At 54.2% G+C, this 18,301-nt stretch overlaps 3 protein-coding genes across 6 annotated transcripts in view; 2 read left to right on the top strand and 1 right to left on the bottom strand.

The window, feature by feature from the left end:
* Positions 1 to 1,078, bottom strand: part of HRC (histidine rich calcium binding protein) — a 4,027-nt gene extending 2,949 nt beyond the window's left edge. Inside the window, exon 1 of one of the 2 annotated variants that reach the window (XM_040457679.1) lies at positions 174 to 1,078. In XM_040457679.1, the coding sequence (XP_040313613.1) occupies positions 174 to 879 (706 nt within the window). In that variant the 5' untranslated portion in view covers positions 880 to 1,078. Of the gene's footprint in view, positions 1 to 3 lie in introns of both variants that reach the window. The other variant, XM_040457680.1, reaches the window with a different exon arrangement.
* The window catches only part of PPFIA3 (PPFI scaffold protein A3), a 28,964-nt gene extending 25,258 nt beyond the window's left edge, over positions 1 to 3,706 (top strand). The window contains exon 26 of one of the 2 annotated variants that reach the window (XM_040457678.1): positions 2,578 to 2,589. The gene's annotated coding sequence lies outside the window, so the exon portion shown is untranslated. Of the gene's footprint in view, positions 1 to 2,577; positions 2,590 to 2,767 lie in introns of those variants that run through there. The other variant, XM_040457674.1, reaches the window with a different exon arrangement.
* Positions 1,157 to 18,301, top strand: part of TRPM4 (transient receptor potential cation channel subfamily M member 4) — a 39,775-nt gene continuing 22,630 nt past the window's right edge. The window contains exons 1-12 of one of the 2 annotated variants that reach the window (XM_040457670.1): positions 1,684 to 2,468; positions 2,768 to 2,835; positions 7,180 to 7,354; positions 7,703 to 7,883; positions 8,034 to 8,197; positions 8,397 to 8,580; positions 11,494 to 11,555; positions 11,918 to 12,109; positions 12,400 to 12,499; positions 16,029 to 16,141; positions 16,459 to 16,800; positions 16,962 to 17,096. In XM_040457670.1, coding sequence (XP_040313604.1) covers positions 2,445 to 2,468; positions 2,768 to 2,835; positions 7,180 to 7,354; positions 7,703 to 7,883; positions 8,034 to 8,197; positions 8,397 to 8,580; positions 11,494 to 11,555; positions 11,918 to 12,109; positions 12,400 to 12,499; positions 16,029 to 16,141; positions 16,459 to 16,800; positions 16,962 to 17,096 — 1,740 coding nt within the window. In that variant the 5' untranslated portion in view covers positions 1,684 to 2,444. Of the gene's footprint in view, positions 1,327 to 1,683; positions 2,469 to 2,767; positions 2,836 to 7,179; positions 7,355 to 7,702; positions 7,884 to 8,033; positions 8,198 to 8,396; positions 8,581 to 11,493; positions 11,556 to 11,917; positions 12,110 to 12,399; positions 12,500 to 16,028; positions 16,142 to 16,458; positions 16,801 to 16,961; positions 17,097 to 18,301 lie in introns of those variants that run through there. The other variant, XM_040457671.1, reaches the window with a different exon arrangement.

Below are 18,301 nucleotides of genomic sequence, written 5' to 3' on the forward strand. Positions count from 1 at the left end.
TTCTTCTCCGTGGCCTCGGTGTCCATGGCTGGGGACATGATGGGGATGTTCTTCTGAGACGTCTTCATCCTCTTCTTTCCCGTGGCTTTGGTGCCTGTGGGTGTGGTGTCCGTACTCAGTGGAGACGACATCATCATCATCATCAACATCTTCGTCATCTTCTTCTCCGTGGCCTCGGCGTCCATGGTGGCTGGGGACATGATGGGGATGCTCATCTGAAGCATCCTCATCCTCTTCCTTCCCGTGGCCTCTGTGCCTGTGGGCCTGGTGTCCGTACTCCGTGGAGACAACCCCTTCCTCCTCGTCTTCATCCTCCTCCTCTCTGTGGCCTCCATGTACATGCCTGATGATATGATGGTGATGCTTGCTGGACACAACTTCACCCTCGTCCTCATCCTCATGGCTGTGGCTTCTGTGGCTGGGGAAGTGGTGCCCATGCTCAGCTGAATCGTCCACATCTTCATTCTCATGACCTCTGTGCCCACGGGCTTGCCGAGCATGTTTTGTGAAGACTCCCTCATCAGGGACATCCTCCTCTCTGACCTCCTGGTCTCGGTACCTGTGGTCTCGGAGTCCGTGACTGTATTCCCCGGAGACATCTTCGTTCTCTTCTCCGTGGCCTCTGTGGCTCCGGAATTGATACTCTCTCTCTGTAGAAACATCCTCCTTCTCATCTCCATGGCCTCCGTGGCTGTGGATGGGGTGGCCAAACTCACCTGACACGTCCTCCGAGGGCCCCACGACTCCTGCATTGTTGTTCCAGTTGCTGGGGCCTGGCCCAGCCCCTCTCAGCTGCTGGGTCATGGCAGGGGGGAGGAGCAGGCTGGCCAGGGCGGCCCAGAGGAGAGAAGTGTGCACCCGTGGCCCACGTTGGCCCATGGGGACAGACAGGCAGCAGAGCTTTGCCCAGGGCTGGCTCCAGCTGCTGCTGTGGCTTTGTGGATGAGTTCTGGTGTCCTTGTCCCTTTTGGGGTCCTTCTCGTTCTTTCTGTCTGTGTCTTTCCTTCGCTGTGTCTCTCTCCGTCTCTGCCTTCCTCCGGCCCTCACTGCTGGACACCCCTCTGAGGCAGTCTCAGGAGCCCCCTAACCCCCCTCTCGGGCCCTCCCTCCCTAGTTCCAGCCAATAGGGTCTCTCTCCTCCCCTCTCTGTGGCTAAATTTACTTTCGGCCCTGAGTTATTCTGGGTCAGTCCCCGCCTGCCCCTCCCCTCCTGTTCTTCCTCCCAGCTGGGGAAGGGGTGGGTGAAGGGGTCTCTCCTTGGCCAGGAATGGGGGCCAAGGACTTGACTTTGGACTGCCAACAAGTTCACGTTTGGCAGCTGCAAAGGTAATGGATAGAATTTTAGTGGGCCAAGTTGGGGGAGCCTGAGGCATGGGGGAGGAGGGCAGAAGGGACGCATCTGAGAGGAGAGACCCCTCCCGTGGAAGACCGGGGGTTAGACTGGGGGGAGCTTCTGGCCAGAATGGGATCCTCTGTTGAGAGAATGGATGACAACATGGAGGCCCTGGACACGGGTGGAGACAATTGGCCCCAACACACGCACCTGTGACCTCCTGTCCCTGGAACTGAGAGCCAAGGGCAGGAGGCCAGGCCAGGCCAGGGCTATAAATACAGCAAGGGGGTGGGGGTTCAGGTTACCCAGCTAGGCCGCAGCTGTCCCTGTCAGAGCCAGCAGGGGACACGTGGCCCTGCTTATCTGTGTGTCATTATCTCCTGTTCCTCACCCTGCCACTACTGCCCTGGCTTTTGGGTCCCCATCCCTCCTTATGGGTCACCCGCTCTCATTCCTGTCATTTAGTTTCTGAGGGTCCCCGCTCCCCCACCCCCAGGATTCTGTCTTCCTGTCACTCTGAACCTCTGCTCTCCACCCAACTCTCGGTCTCTCTCTCTGTCTCTCCCTGAGGCAGTGTACCCGCCCCCCCCATCTCTGTTCACCCCCTTTCTGATTCTCTTCCTCCCACCTAAATGTCAGTGCCCTCCACCCATGGATTAATTTACCCCTTCTCTATCTCTGGCATTCCCTCTTGGGTCCCTGTCCCCCTCTTTCTGGTTCCCTCTTCCCCTGGCTCTGAGTCTCTGTCCCTCCTTCTCTGGATCTTTGCCCCCTCTCTCTGGTCTCTGGTCCCCTGTCTCTGTTCTCTGGCTCCTCCCCCCTACTCTGGGTTTTTGTTCTCCCCTTCTCTGAATTTCTGTCCCCCTCTCTCCGAGCCTCTGTCCCCCTGTGCGTCTCCTTCTGGTCGGCCCGTCAGGCCCTTTGCCCCGCCTCTCGTTCTACACGTCCACAAGACTTCCCGCCCCCCAGATCCTGCACCGCCCCCCGGATCCTGCAACGCCCCGGGCTGAGCTGGGAAGTGGCGGATCCGGTTGGTCCTGGGCGGGTCTGGAGTCAGGGTTGGCCCGGACGGAATGTAGGGAGCCGGATAGGTTGCGGCGGCTGCGGCAGCATGGTGGGTCCGGAGAAGGAGCAGGTACAGCGGCCGGACTCCCGGGTCTGAATGAACAGGGAGCTGGAGGCTTAGCCTCCTGGTTCCCGGAGAGGAGGGCGCTGGAGACCCAGATTCTTGGGTCAGACAAAAGAGAGGGTCGTGGGGGTCGCTGGGGGGGCTCCGGACTCCTGGGTCCTTGGGGACAAATACGAGGGAGGCTGGGGGAGGAAAGCGCCGGGGTCCTGGACTGCTGGGTCCCCGGGTAGGGTGCGGGGTGGTGGACGACTCCGGGTCCTATAGGACTGAACTGGAGCCCTCCCACCTCTTGTTCCTGTCCCTAGGGCTGGATCCCCAAGATCTTCAAGAAGAAGACATGCACGACATTCATCGTTGACCCCACAGACTCGGGGTGAGGAACTCGCCCCAGGGACCGAGCCCAGAGCATCCCCGGAGCGTCCCCGGAGCGTCCCGGCCCACCGACCCCACTCACCTACCCCCCCACCCCCTTATGTCATTGTGGACACTCCCAAGGGCGTTCCCGGTGGCGCTCTCCCTCGGGGGGAGGGTTTGGGTCCCTGTGGACGCTTCCAATTTCCCTTGCCTGGTCAGAGTCAGTGTTAAAGCCCCAGGGCTTGGTTCTGTTTCTTTCCTTCCCTGCGTCTCCTCTTTGTGTCTCCTTGCCTCACTTTCTCCTTTGGCTGTTTCTGTTTCATTCATTCATTCATTCATTCATCCGTCCGTCCATCCAAGAAGCCTTCATTCAGTGCTCCCAAGGGAGCACAATTATCGGGAGCACGGGCCCTGCCAGGGTTCAAATGTCACCTGGGATTGGTGCTGTGTGGCTTTGGGTAAATCATTTCACCTCTCTGGGCCTCATCTGTCACCTGGACAGACAGACAGGCCGCCTCCTGAGTGGAGCATGTATTGTGAGGATTTAAACAAGTAAATGCTTGTGATGTTTCTGGAACAGCGCCCAGCACATGGTTTGCGCTGGAAAAGGCCTGCCATCCCCCCTGGAAGATAGCAGTTACCACCGTGCGCGGGCCCCGTGCGCGGGCTCGGTGCCCGGGGCCACTTGCGTGAGTCCCGTGGGGTGTTTGCCTCCCTTGAGGAGCTCCCGGCTTTCAGTGACGGTCTCTCCAGTGGATTCTGGCCTTGTGGTTGTTTTCAAGACAATCTCTGGGGCATGGGAAATGTCAGCATTCCTAACGTTGAGTGTGCTGTGAACACATTAGCACAGTGTGGCTTGCGATTATGTATAAATAAACAGATCTACATTACTGGGGGGTGAGTGCTCTAAACCTTTCTGCTGATGGGGAGTGTGGCCAAGGCAGTTTCGGAACCTCTGGGCTGGTGGGAAGAGGACCAGAAGGCACGGAGACAGGAACTCGGCAAGACTGCAGCTGGCCCTGCGGGAGCCCCGAGGAGAGTCTGGCTAAGGCTGGGGAGGGGACACAGGGTGTCACTGGTGGCTAGTGGAGGAGGAGGAGCCAAGGAAGTGGCATTTGAAGGATGAGTTGGAGTTTGACAGTTGAAGGCAGTATAGAGAGAAGAGGTGGGGTGGGGGGTGGGGGGTGAAGGTGGTTCCAGGTATGGGATGTGCAGCAGGTGCGGTGTGGCTGGAGAATGGAGCGAAGTTCAAGGTGCAGGGGGGCTCTGTGGCGGAGGGTGGAGCTGGACGGCTCTGGGCCTCACCGGCGGGGACCTTGGCCTGGGGGTGCTGGGGTGCTGTGGGAGGGGCGGGGTCAGCTCTGGGTGTGGAAAGACCCGCTGGGACTTGTGTCAGGTTGAATAGGAGTTCTGGAAGGCCCGGAAGAGGCTGGGCTAGGGTCTGGGTGGGACCAGAAGAGGCCTGAGCCAGGCCACAGCTGTGGGGACACAGGGCTGGGACAGGGGCAGGAGCTTGGGGACTGATGGATTTCAGGAGTAAGAGGGGAGTGAGAAGGGGGACGATGGCTCCTGGACCTCTGGTCTGGGACCTGGGAGACAGTCGGATTGTCCCTGAGATGGAGAATCCAGGAGGAGGAGGGGCTGTGCTGGTAATTCTAAGACTTGGGTTTTTTTGTTCGTTTTTGGTTTTTTTTTTCACGGAAGAGTATTTTTTTTCGAGAGAGAGAAAGAGTGGGAGAGGGGCAGAGAGAGAGGGAGACAGAGAATCCCAAGCAGGCTCGGAGCCTGACAGGGGGCTCGAACCCATGAATTGTGAGATCATGACCTGAGCCAAAATCAAGAGTCACACGCTTAACCGCCTGAGCCCCCCAGGTGCCCCGCGTGGAAGAGTATTTTTGAAAACCTGTCTCTGAACACCTGAAAACAAACATGCCACCTCAGGCCACCCCAGTTGCTAGCACATCCACAGGTTTTCCACCTCCTGCTTCTTTCCCTTGCGTTCCTTGCTTGGCCTCTGGGGGCATCGAGTTTGAGACCCAAGTTGGGAAGCCATGTGGCCCAGGGTTCTGGGAGGCGCAGAGAGAGAGAGAGAGAGAGAGCGAGAGAGCGAGAGAGCTCGAAGGCCACGAATGATGCCGGGACAAGGCAGCTAGGGAAAGAGGGGTTCCCTGCCAAGGAAAGGAAAGGGTTTTTTAGACTCAGAGCCTTTTAACAGTGACCAGTGCTATTTAATGATAGTCACCCGAGACCTGAATAGGGGCCATTGTATTTGGGGACGTGTCGGTAATTGCTGATGTTATCAGGAACAGTTTCAGCTCTGGTGACTTCACAGAGGAAGAAAGGTAGGAGGTGAGAAGTGCAGAGAGGGAGTCTGCCAGTTCTGCTCACCAGAACTTTCTGCAATGGGGGCAGTGTTCCGAATCCATATCCGATATGGCAGCCACTGGCCACATGTGGTTCCTGAGCACTTGAAACGTGGCCAGAGCTGAATTTTTAATTGCATTTAATTTTAATTTATTTAAATGTAAAGAGCCACCAGTCGGTTAAGTGTAGGACTGCTGATCTCGGTTCAGGTCATAGTCACAGCTCGTGAGTTCAAGCCCCATGTCCGGCCCTGCACTGATAATACAGGTCCTGCTTGGGATTCTCTGTCTCCCTCTCTCTCTGCCCCTGCCCCACTTGTGCTGTCTCCCCCCACTCCAAAAATATATATAAATAAATAAACTTAAAAAAATAATTTTAAAAAGGTGTAAAGAGCCACATGCGGTTATGGTCTACTGTATTAGACGGCTGAGGTTCTGGAACATTCCATGAAGGAGTTTTGCCTACAGGGCTAGTGGGAAGTAGATGGACGGTAATGAGGGGGTCCAGGGGTGGGGTTGAAACAGGTGAAAGGATCAAGAGGGTAAACTGAGGCATGCCGGGTCCCTGAAGGTAGACTCAGAAATGAAGAAGGATGTGTCCTTCACTGTAGTTCTCTGTGCCAGGAGTTGGGCTGAGTGTATTCTGTTCATCCTGTGTGGATTGATGGCCATTCTTTTATGTGTGGATTGGTCCTTAAGTCGAGGCTGGCTCCACTTAGGTAAATGCGGGTCTCTTCTGGAGTCAGGGACCGAAGACATTTAGATACATTTTCTTTTAATTTTTTTTGTTTATTTATTTTTGAGAGATAGAGCACGAGCAGAGGAGGGGCAGAGAGAGAGGGAGACACAGAATCTAATGCAGGTTCCAGGCTCTGAGCTGTCAGCACAGAGCCGGACACGGGGCTTGAACTCACGGACCGCGAGATCGGGACCTGAGCCACTCAGGCGCCCCTAGATACATTTTCAAGTAAATCCCTCATTCGCCAAACCCATGTCGCTTGCTCTTTAAAAGGCAGGTGCCAATCACTTGTGCATTTGAAGCAAAAAGCTTCATCCATGATTACCATAAATGGAAAAACTTCCATTTGCCACAAGGAGAAAGAAACAAGCAGGAAGAGACGATTACAATGAAAAAGCAAAAAAAAAAAGTATTTACCTTTTAACTGGATACTGTTGCCGGCCCAATTTTTGGGGCCAGAGGCCGGCTTCTTTGTTAATAAAAAAAAAAAAAAAAAAAAAAGAGTAATGGGTCACAGCCAATAAACACCAGAGTGAGTTCAAAAAAATAAATATAAAGGGGGAAAAAAGAGTAATGGGGTGCCTGGCTGGGTCAGTTGGTGGAACGTGGGGCTCTTGATCTCCCCGTGGTGAGTTCGACCTCCACGCTGGGTGTAGAGATCACGTAAATAAATAAATAAGCTTAAAAAAAAAAAGTGTAACAAAGGGTTAGGCGTTAAAGATCTTCTAGCGCCCAGCTTAAGCCTCTCTCCTCGACGGGAATCAGGAGCACTGGAAAAGAAAGGACTTTCTCGCTGTGTCATTCGAGGTTATTTAAAGCTCTGTGTGGCGTGTCCCGTGGAGCGTTTTCTCGGCCTGAGTCTGGTAGGCAGCCCTCGTTTCAGAAAACGCTGTGTTGTTTCCCTGACGCCTCATAATTCCACGGAGGAGGCTGTTACCGTTGTCTTTTGATTTGAGGAGGAAACGTGGGCTCAGAGAGGTGAAGCCCAAGGCCACACAGCTGCCCCCCCTCCCCCCAAGTGCTCTCTGGATCGCTCTGAATTTTCCTTGTACTGATGGCCGCTGGCCCTTCTCCCTGCAGGTAGCTGTGAGGGTGGGACCCTGTTCTTGAACCACTGCGGCTTCTGTCTGGTGGGCAAGTGGCTCTGGCTGTTCTTCCGCCTCAGGGTCAGCATGGGCCGTGGGGCTCTTCTGCAGGAAACTTTAATGAGTCCCGGGGGACACCCCTGGGGTTCATGGTCCCCCATCCCCCTCCTCCCCAGAGGAAACTTGTGCCAGTGCGGGCGTCCCCGGAGTGTCCACCCGTCAGTGGCCGTGGAGGATGCATTTGGGGCAGCCGTGGTGACCGTGTGGGACAGTGACTTGCACACCACAGAGAAGCCGACGGATGCCTACGGGGACCTAGATTTCCTGGGCGCCGGCCGCAAGGCCAGCAATGTGAGGCTTGCCTGTCTGGGCGGGGCTGGGGTCCGGGAGCGGAAGCTGCATGCCTCGGGGGTTCTCAGAGTTAGAGTCTGGGGGTGTCGCAGCTGAACGCTGTGTCTCCCCATTTCCCATCCCTGTCTTCGCTTCTCCCTGGATCTCTCTCCCTCCACCCCTGTCTGTCTTTTCTAAATCATCCTCCCTCTCTCTGGGTCTCTGTCCCTCTCCCCCTACCCCCACCCCCCATCTCTGTTCTCTGGGTCTCTGTCCCTTTCTCTGTTTCTGTGCCTTTCTCTCTGGGTTTCTGTCCCCTCCTCTGTCTCTGCCCCTTTCCCCGTGTCCCCTCCTCCTGTGTGTCCGCAGTTCCTCCGGCTCTCTGACCGCACGGATCCAGCTACAGTTTACAATCTGGTCACGCGCACGTGGGGCTTCCGGGCCCCGAACCTGGTGGTGTCAGTGTTGGGGGGGTCAAGGGGCCGCGTCCTCCAGACCTGGCTGCAGGACCTGCTGCGACGCGGGCTGGTGCGGGCTGCCCAGAGCACAGGTGACTGAGGCTGGGTGGCCGCTGCCCATCCCCCCCGCATCGCTGGCATGCGGTCTCCCCGCGGCTCTGCATGGGTTTTTGTCTCACTCTCTCTGTCTCTCCACACCTGTGTCTCTGGACCTCACCATCACTCTCTGTGTCTCCCTGTAGGGGCCTGGATTGTCACCGGGGGGCTGCACAGGGGCATTGGCCGGCACGTTGGTGTGGCTGTTCGAGACCACCAGACAGCCAGCACTGGGGGCACCAAGGTGGTGGCCATGGGCGTGGCCCCCTGGGGTGTGGTTCGGAATAGAGAGCTCCTCACCAACCCCAAGGTGGGACCCAGAGTCTTGGAAGAGGAGGGGGCTGGGAATCCTGGGTCTGAGGGAGGAGGGGCTGGTGTCTGTCCTCCTGGTCCTGATGGGAGAAACGCTCTTGTCTGGCCCCTCGCCCCCCCGCCACCCCACCCCTCCCTCCCACCCCCCCCCCACCCCACTCCCACTCCCCCTCCCTCCCCCCCCCCCCCACCCCCAGGGCTCATTCCCTGCGAGGTATCCGTGGCGCGGTGAGCCGGACGACGGGGTCCAATTTCCGCTCGATTACAACTACTCGGCCTTCTTTTTGGTGGATGACGGCACCCATGGCCGCCTGGGCGGGGAGAACCGCTTCCGCTTGCGCTTCGAGTCCTATGTCGCCCAGCAGAAGACGGGCGTGGGAGGTGAGTGGCTGTTTCCACTCGGGACAGCGGCCCGAGGCTCCCGATCCCAGTGGTCCAGTCTCGTTGAGGTTTGGGGATTGAGGGACCGAGGAATTACCTCTGGTCAAGCGTCTTGTCCCATTATTTGCTCTGTTTTGAAAAATCTTTATCTCGAAATGTAAGCTACACAAGAGTGGATGGCTCGGGGGAGGTTTTACACTGACCCCGCATGGGCAGCCCACACCCAGATCAAGAAATTACTGGCCCCCAGAAGCCTTCTCCCTCCTGCACCCGAGGGTCACCCCGGTCCTGCCCTTAGGGCGTGGAATGGTTCTGACTCTGTTTATGCTTCCTGTGAATAGATTCCACCATCTGTACGTTTTGGAGTCTGGCTTGTGATAATATTATTTCTGTGAGATTCATCCATATCATTGCAGGAGTTGTAGTCTGTAAATAACCCATGGGTCAAAGAAGCCAGGAAATATTTTCAAATGCATGATAAAAAACATATCACATATCAGCACTTTGGGGATGCAGCTAAAGCAGTATCTAGAGGGAAATTTGTAGCTTTGAATGCATAAATCGAAAAAAGAAGAGGGGCACCTGGCTGGCTCAGTTGGTTAAGCATCCAACTCTTGGTTTCAGCTCAGGTCATGATCTCATGGTTTGTGGGTTCGGGCCCCACATTGGGCTCTGTGCTGATGGCACAGAGCTTGCTTGGGATTCTGTCTCCCTCTCTCTGCTCCCCTGCTTGCTCTCTATCTCTCTCTCTCTCAAAAATAAATAAACATTAAAAAAGTTTTTTTTAAAAAAAAGAAGAAACACTGAATATCAAGAGTTTAAGGATCCAATTGAGAAAAACAAACACACAAAACTTAGAGGGGCCCCGGCTGGCTCAGTCAGTAGAACCTTGGGCTCCTGATTTCCAGGTTGTGAGTTTGAACCCCACGTTGGGTGTAGAGATTACTTAAAAGTAAAATCTTTCAAAAAAATTAAATGAACAAACCCCTAGAACCAGAATAGCAAATCAAACCTGGGAAAAATAGAAGCAAGGAAATAATAAAGACAAGGGCGGAAATCAATAAAATAGGGAAAGGGACACCTGGGCGGCTCACTCAGTTACCTGTGGGACTCTTGATTTTGGCTCAGGTCACGATCTTATGGCTTGTGAGATGGAGCCCCGCGTCAGTCTCGCATTGACAGTGCACAGCTTGCTTGGGATTCTCTCTCCTTCTCTCTCTCTGCCTCTCTCCTGCATTTGCACCATCTGTAAATAAATAAGTAAATAAATAAATAAAATAGGAACAAATGTGCAGTGGAGAAAATCAACTAAACCAAAAGCTGTTTCTTTGTAAACATTTTTTATCTTTTTAAAAGTATCCACGGAATGCCTGGCTGGCTCAGTTGGTGGAGCAGAAGGCTCTTGATCTCCGGGTTGTGGCCTCCAGCCCCATGTTGGGTGTAGAGATTACTTAAGAACAAAATTAATCTTTTTTTTTTTTAATGTTTATTTTTGAGAGAGAGAGAGACAGAGCATGAGAGGGGAGGGGCAGAGAGAGAGGGAGACACAGAATCGGAGGCAGGCTCCAGGCTCTGAGCTGTCAGCACAGAACCTGACGCAGGGCTGGAACCCATGACCCGCGAGATCATGACATGAGCCGAAGTCTGACGCTTAACCGACTGAGCCACCCAGGCGCCCCAATTTATCTTTTTTTTTTAACTTCTCTCTCAAAATAAATAAATAAACATTAAAAAAAGAAATAATTTCTTAAAACAATATTTATTTATTTTGAGTGGAGTTTCCAGTTTTCTGAGAGTATAAACCATGTTTTCTTCCAATAGATCCCTTTGTCTTTTCCAGCTCGAAAAAATACGAGTTTGTACTACAGTTTTTCTTTCTTGCGTTATTACATTGGCTCAATACTCATGTATGAGTGTGAATAGGAGTAATGTTGTCTTGTTCGTTATTTTAATGGGAATAGAGTTAGTAGAAAACTATCCGAGATGATTTTGCTGTTGGGCTTTGGGAAAGGTCTTTATTGTATTTAGGTAGTCCTTTCTTGGGCACCTGGGTGGCTCAGTCGGTCGAGTGTACAACTCCCGCTCAGGTCATGATCTCAAGGTTTGTGAGCTTGAGCCCCGCACGGAGCTCACGGCTGTCAGCTCGGAGCCTATTCTGGATCCTCCCTCTCTGTGCACCTCCCCCGCTTATGCTCTCTCTCAAAAATAAATAAAAACATTTAGATAGTCCTCTCTTTCTTTTCTTTTTCTTTTATTTTTTTTTTTAACGTTTATTTGTTGTTGAGAGACAGAGAGACACAAAACGTGAGCAGGGGAGGGGTAGAGAGAGGGGGAGACATAGACTCTGAAGTAGGCTCCAGGCTCTGAGCTGTCAGCACAGAGCCCAACGCGGGGCTCGAACTCACAAAACTGTGAGATCATGACCTGAGCCAAAGTTGGATGCTTAATCGACTGAGCCATCCAGACGCCCCTAAAGATTTTAAGTAATGTCTACACTCAACATGGGGGTCAAACTCAGAACCCTGAGATCAAGAGCCTCTTGCTCTACTGACTGAGCCAACCAGGTGTCCCTATATAGGCCTTTCTGCTCCTTATTTCCTTCGTCTTTTGTTTGAACTTCATCCTTTCCTGGCTCCTGGGCCATTAACCAATTATAGGAGTGACTCATACCATAAATACCTGCCTCAGTCAGGAGTCCAGGAGTCCAGGCCACCAGCCCCTACTTCCCTGGCAAGCCGAAATTGACTGCCCCTCCCAACGTGCTCAAAGATATGACAATTCCCGTGAGCCTCAGGACACAGGATTACACAGAAGCCATGTTTGTCCCGGGGACTCATGGGAAACGTGGTTCTTTCCCATCCCTGGCAAAGGCTGATAGGAGTTGACCAAGCTTCCGGCTTTCTCTCTCCTCAGGGACTGGAATTGACATCCCTGTCCTCCTCCTCCTGATCGATGGTGATGAGAAGATGCTAAAGGTATAGGGGCCCGTGGGGGCCCTGGGGGCCTCAGTTGGTTGAGCAGCTGACTCTTGATTTTGGTTCAGGTCACAATCTCACGGTCATGAGATCGAGCCCTGCATCAGGCTCTGTGCTGAGCATTGGAGCCTACTTGAGATTCTTCCTCTCTCTCTCTCTCTCTCTCTCCGGCTTGCACTCTCTTGCTCTAAATCAATAAATCAATAATACAGGTGTGGGGGCCCAGACACCTGGGTCTAAGTGGGGGCCCTGACTCCTGGCTCCTGAGACTTGGCGGGGGGAGGAGGCTGGGGATCTGGACTCTGGGTGGGGCGAACACCTGCCTTCCCACACCTGACTGCCCCCCTTTGTCTATCCTGTAGCGGATAGAGAATGCCACCCAGGCTCAGCTCCCCTGCCTGCTGGTGGCTGGGTCTGGGGGAGCTGCAGACTGCCTGGCGGAGATTCTGGAAGACACTCTGGCTCCAGGGAGAGGGGGGAGCAGGCCAGCTGAAGTCCAAGATCGGATTAGGCGTTTCTTCCCCAAAGGGGACCCTGAGGTCCTGCAGGCCCAGGTATGATACTGGGGGTCCAACTCTGGATCCTGAGATGGGAGGGAGCTCCTGGGTCTTAAGAAATGAGAATGCTGAGGACTTGGAGCCCTGGATTTCAGGGAAGAGGGGAATGGAGGCCCAGACTCATGGATTTGGGGAGGAGAGGCCTGGGGGCCCAGCCTCCCAGGTTCTGGGGGGTGAAGGGTGCTGGCACCTAGACTACCAGGCCCTGGAGGGGAACGGTCTCCTGTGACCGTGGACAGGGCCCAGGTGGAGTTGGGCTGGGAGTTACAGAAGGTGGTATTCTGCAGGTGGAGAGGATCATGACCCGGAAGGAGCTGCTGACAGTCTATTCATCTGAGGATGGCCCTGAGGAATTTGAGACCATTGTTTTGAGGGCCCTTGTCAAAGGTGAGCCTTGGACCCCCAAACTCTTCCCTTCTCTCCGCTCGACTTTGGACCCTTTTCCCGCCCGGGGCACTTTATCCATGTCTCTAATCTACATTGGGCTCTCTTTTGATCTCTTTCCTTTTATTATTCCCCTTGGCCATGTTTCTTGGGGCTTTGCCTGGGGTCATTTGGACAGTTTTCCCAAGAGACTTTCGTTATGTGCCAACATTGGTTTCTTTCTGTTGGATCCACGAGTGCCCGCGTCCATCTGTCTTTCATCCGTCCAACCATCCGTCCATCCGCCCATCCATTCTCCCACTCTCTTTTTCTTCCTTTCCTACGTGGCTCCTCTGTTTCAAGCAGCGAGGGGTAGGGGAGTCAGAGAGGGACCAGAACGCTGCTTCCTGCTGAGAAATTCCCAGTATTTCACTATTAGAATGAATGGTGAAAAACGAGGGTGGGAGCATAATGGCTACCTGGTAGAGGCTGGGCTGGGGATCATTTATTCACTCAGCAAACACCACCTTAGGGTCCAGAGATCAAAGCAGATCCATTTCCTGCTCTCAAGGACCCCAGATCCTACGAGGGTTGTCCCGACACAACCTTAAGTAAAATTTAAGACCCAAGCGTAGAGGAGGAACCACTGTCAGTAAAGAGACAGGAGGAGGTATTTAAGTGGGCCTTTCATAGAATCTGGACTTAGTAAGATGAGGAAGTGGGATAAATAAATGGTAAGGAGTAGGGGCGACTGGGTGGCTCAGTCGGTTGAGAGTCTGACTTCTGCTCAGGTTACGATCCCGCGGCTTGTGAGTTCGAGTCCCACATCGGGCTCTCTGCTGTCCACACAGAGCCTGCTTCGGATCCTCTGTTCTTCTCTTGCCCTGCCCCTCCCCAGCTTGTGCTCTCTCAAAAAGAAACATTAAAAAAAAAAGTGGTAGAGTGGGGAGGGTCGTTTTTGCTGTCAGAAATGTTATCGGGGAAACACTCCCATAGATAAAAACTCCCGAGAGCATAGTGTCAATTTATAATTCGTTCTCAGCCCCAGGCCCCCACCCCAGGTGTATCTGTCATGTTCTGGGATGTGACAGAAAGAGCAGTTACTCTTTAAAAAAAAAAAAATTATTATTTATTTATTTATTTATTTTTAATTTTTTTTTTCAACGTTTATTTATTTTTGGGACAGAGAGAGACAGAGCATGAACGGGCGAGGGGCAGAGAGAGAGGGAGACACAGAATCGGAAACAGGCTCCAGGCTCTGAGCCATCAGCCCAGAGCCCGACGCGGGGCTCGAGCTCACGGACCGCGAGATCGTGACCTGGCTGAAGTCGGACGCTTAACCGACTGCGCCACCCAGGCGCCCCAAAATTATTATTTTTGAGAGAGAGAGAGGAGCAGAGAGAGAGGGAGACAGAATCCCAAGCAAGCTCTGCACGGTCAGGGGTGAGCTCGACGCGGGGCTCGGACCCACGAACTGTGAGGTCATGGCCTGAGCCGAAGTCGGACGCTTAACCGACTGAGCCACCCAGGCGCCCCTCGTGGGGACACATTCTTACATGGAGAATGGCAATCAGCGAGCAAATCTGATTCACTTCACAGAAGTTGACTCCCAGCCTCCTGGGAGAAAAGAGAGCGGCTCTGTACAAGAGGTGCTTTGCCGGGGACAGTGTTGACAGTGTTGGCTGAAGGGGTGCAAGTGATCCCCCTCTGCTGGGGAAATTGGAGATGGCCGGGCGGACTGGGTCATAGCAGATGGATGGGGTTTCAGCGGGTGTGGAAGGAAGCATGTTCCTTAAAGAGCGTGGGATGAGCCTGGGCTGAGCAGTTAGCATACATTTTGCCCGTGATCCTCCATTCTTGCCCGCAGGGGGTGGGGTGGGGCTAGGGCCAGAGGGTCAGGGGGCTAGAGAGGTGGGGCTTGGGGATGTGAACAGAAGGGGGGGCAGGCACAGCGAATCGGGGTGGGAGGGGGTCTGCTTCGTCCACTGGGTGGACAAAGGGGGGCCCTCCCTGAGATGCCGAACCCAGGGAAGGTCGGTTCTGGGGAAAGACGCTGAGCTCCACAGGGGGTCATGATGAACCTGAAGGGCTGTGGGTGGGGGGAGGTCCAGGTGATCACTGGGGAGACGTGATTAGGCAGAATATAAAGCGAGATATTACAAATCTTTTTTTTTTTTTTCCTTCTCTGGAAACTGTGAGGAAAGTAGGGGAGGTTTATTTATTTTTAATTCAAAAATTTTAACTATTTATTTTGAGAGAGCGCGCGAGCGAGCAGGGAAGGAGTAGAGAGGGGAGGAGAGAGAGGATCCCAAGCAGGCTCTGAGCGGTCAGCGGTGAGCCAGAGGCAGGGCTGGAACTCACAAACTGTGAGACCATGACCTGAGCCGAAGTCAGGGGCTTAACCGACTGAGCCACCCAGGCGTCCCCAAAGCGGGGAACCATTGTCATTCCCATTTTATAGATGAGGAAACTGAGGCTCCCAAGGTCCAGTGGCTTTCCTGAGGAGACACTCAGTTGGTGCCGGCAGAGCTGGGATCGGATCCCAGGTCCGCCTGCTTCGGCCCCTTGCTCATCGGCCCCCCCACTAGATTACACCCCCTCCTTCTGCCATACCCACTTTGGGAACCACCAAAATGTGATGAAAGTCCCTCCTTTGTTTTGGAAATTGATGTGGAGCAAGCAGAGGGAGAAGGAAAAACGGACTCCATGGCACAGGGGCTCTGAGGCCCAGCCGTGTCTACACTTGCCCGGCTTCTTGGCACCACCGGCTGCCTCACCTTTCAGGCTCTCGTTGACCGCATCTGTTTGGATCCATGAATTGTTGGATCCAAGTTTTGCTCTTCCTCGTCCCCCACCCCCACCCCAGTGATCTCCAGGGTCTCCCAGAGCCCTTTTCATGTTTGGATATTTTTTCCAATCTCCTTTTCTGCTACTCATTTTTCTTCTCTGTCTTCTCACAAATACCCTTAAGTTTCAGGAAATCAGAGTGACTCACTTTTGCCATCACATCCTGTGTTTTCCTGCACACAGACCTTTGCTTGGGCTGCTCCCTGCTGCCTTGAAGTTTCTTTCCTCATCTTAGACGCACACCTCCGAATCCTGCCTGTCTTTCAAAAGCCCTACCTCAGTGCCCCTCCTCTAGGAGGCCCCCTTGGATCCCCCTCACACCTCCGCGAGCTAGCATCCCCCCCCCCCATTCCCTTTGAGGGTAGTTTTGTGGTTCCTGGACACATTTCTCTGGAATGATCTCCTTCAAGGCAGAGGCTGTATGGGGTTTCTCTCTCTATCCCTCCCACTGCCTGGTCCATAACCTACCTCAATAAATGTTAAATGGATAAATGATTTCCTTTCCTTCTTCTTGAGGACTCTAGACCACTGGTCTGCGCATGACCTCATGCTTGCAATAGTCTGACTTCTTAAAGACCCCAGGCTGTACCCGACAACATCCCCTTTTTATGGGGTTTAAATGTCAGGTATCCCCCACAGAAGCAAAACAGACATTCATCTGAAGTCCCCCCCCCCCCCCCCATTTCTTGCCCCCTCCCTCTTTCAGCCTGTGGGAGCTCTGAAGCTTCAGCTTACCTGGACGAATTGCGTTTGGCTGTGGCTTGGAACCGCGTGGACATTGCCCAGAGTGAACTCTTCCGAGGGGACATTGAATGGCGGGTGAGGGGGCGGAGCGGGGGTGGTGGTGGCCGCGGCTGTGGATCCTGACAAGGAGGATGCACTCTCCTCCCTCCCTGACTTCTTCCACATCTGACTCGCCCTTGCATTATGGCCTGTCCAGGCTTCTCTTAATTGTCCATCTGTTCCCGTCTTGTTTCCACTATCCCCATCCATCCATCCACCCACCCACCCACCCACCTACCCATCCGTGGTGCACTCTTGGCTCTGTACCCCATCTCTTGTCCTTAACGTCTGCCCTCCGCGGGCCTTCTGTCTTCTGTGCTTTTCTCTTACCCCATCAATCCTCGCCCTGCCAGTCCTTCCACCTGGAAGCCTCCCTCATGGACGCCCTCCTGAACGACCGGCCCGAGTTCGTGCGCTTGCTCATCTCCCACGGCCTTAGCGTGGGCCACTTCCTGACCCCGACGCGCCTGACCCAGCTTTACAGCGCCGCGCCCGCCAACTCGCTCATCCGCAGCCTTCTGGAGCAGGCGTCCCACGGCGCAGGCTCCAAAACCCCAGCCCTTACACCCTCTGGGGAGCCCCGACCCCCCGACGTGGGGCAGGTGCTGCGGCTGCTGCTGGGGGAGACGTGCGCGCCGAGGTACAGCGCCGGGGGCGTCGTGGATCCCCACCCGGGCCAAGGCTGCCCGGAGAGCGTAAGGAGCGAGCGAGGCCAGGCTGCGCGGGGAGGAGGTGCCGAAGGACCTGGGGGCGGGGCCGGGGCCGGGGAGGGGTGTGCGCCTGGACGGGGGTGGAGCTGATGGCTGGGGGCGGGGTCAGGGAGGGCCAGTCCTCACCAGGCCTCCCTCGCCTGCAGAAGTGCCTGCTGAAGGACAAGGCCCCGTCGGAACTCACGCTGGACGCCGTCCTCGGGCAGGCCCCCTGGAGTGACCTGCTCCTCTGGGCGCTGCTCCTGAACAGGGCTCAGATGGCCCTGTACTTCTGGGAGATGGTGAGTGCTGACGTGATCTCCGATTCTACTTTTCTCTGTGTCCCGCCCTGTCCTTTATTTCTACTGGACCCCAGTGCCTGGCCCCTGACGTCACCCCCACCCCCACCCCCGTTCGCCATTCCTGATAGATGACGCCATCCCCTGCTTCTCCACCCGCTCCACCCCCAATATCACGCCTTTCTCCTGACTTGTCGTTTCCACCAGCAATATATATTGGGCGGTTTCCCTTGTCCATACACGGGACTCCGCCTCATTCTCTCGGAATGGTTACCTCCAAGGGGAAGTTAGAAGGTTATCTGGTAGCCGAGGGGGAGTCATTTAAACATAGTTACACCTGGAAAATCGAGATGCATCGTGGTAGTGGCCATGTCGAAGGGGACAAAACCCGTGGCAAGGACACCAGCTAAGAAGGTAAATCTGGAGGCCTCCAGGCAGCCAAGATGAGGGCCTGGACTAAAACAGGTGCGATGGAGGTGTTGGGACCCATTTGAGAAGCTTGAGAAGTTTTTAAAAAGAAAGAAAGAAAGAAAAAAAGAGTCATAGGGTTTGAGTAGGATCTAAGATTGAGCCTATTTTTATAGCACAGAAATATCTTAACAGGACTTCTTCACCTTGGGTTGTTTTCAGCCCATCAGGCCATGGCTTAAATATAGAATTAAAAAAAATATATATGTTTTTTAATGTTTGTGTTTGAGAGAGAAACAGACAGCACAAGCAGGGGAGGGGCAGAGAGAGGGAGAGAGAGGGAGACACAGAATCCGAAGCAGGCTCCAGGCCCTGAGCTGACAGCGCAGAGCCCGAGGCAGGGCTTGAACCCACCACCGGTGAGATCATGACCTGAGCCAAAGTCAGACACTTAGCCGACTGAGCTACCCAGGGGTCCCCCCCCCCCCCATTTTTAATATTTATTTTTGAGAGAGAGCACAAGTGGGGGGCAGAGAGGGGCAGAGAGAGAGAGAGAGAATCCGAAGCAGGCTCCAGGCTCTGAGCTGTCAGCACAGAGCCTGACTCAGGGCTCAGACCCACAAACCATGAGATCATGACTTGAGCTGAAGTCGGACGCTCAACCGACTGAGCCACTCAGGGGCCCTTAGATTTCTTTTTTCATTGAGATCAAATTCATCTAATATAAAATTCACCATTGGAACCACTTAAAACTGCATAATTCAGTAGCCTTTAGTAGGCTCGCAGTGTTGGTTCAACCT

This window comes from Herpailurus yagouaroundi, unplaced genomic scaffold, assembly GCF_014898765.1.
Source record: "Herpailurus yagouaroundi ecotype Mexico unplaced genomic scaffold, PumYag 220, whole genome shotgun sequence".
In the NCBI taxonomy this organism is placed as follows: Eukaryota; Metazoa; Chordata; class Mammalia; order Carnivora; family Felidae; genus Herpailurus; species Herpailurus yagouaroundi.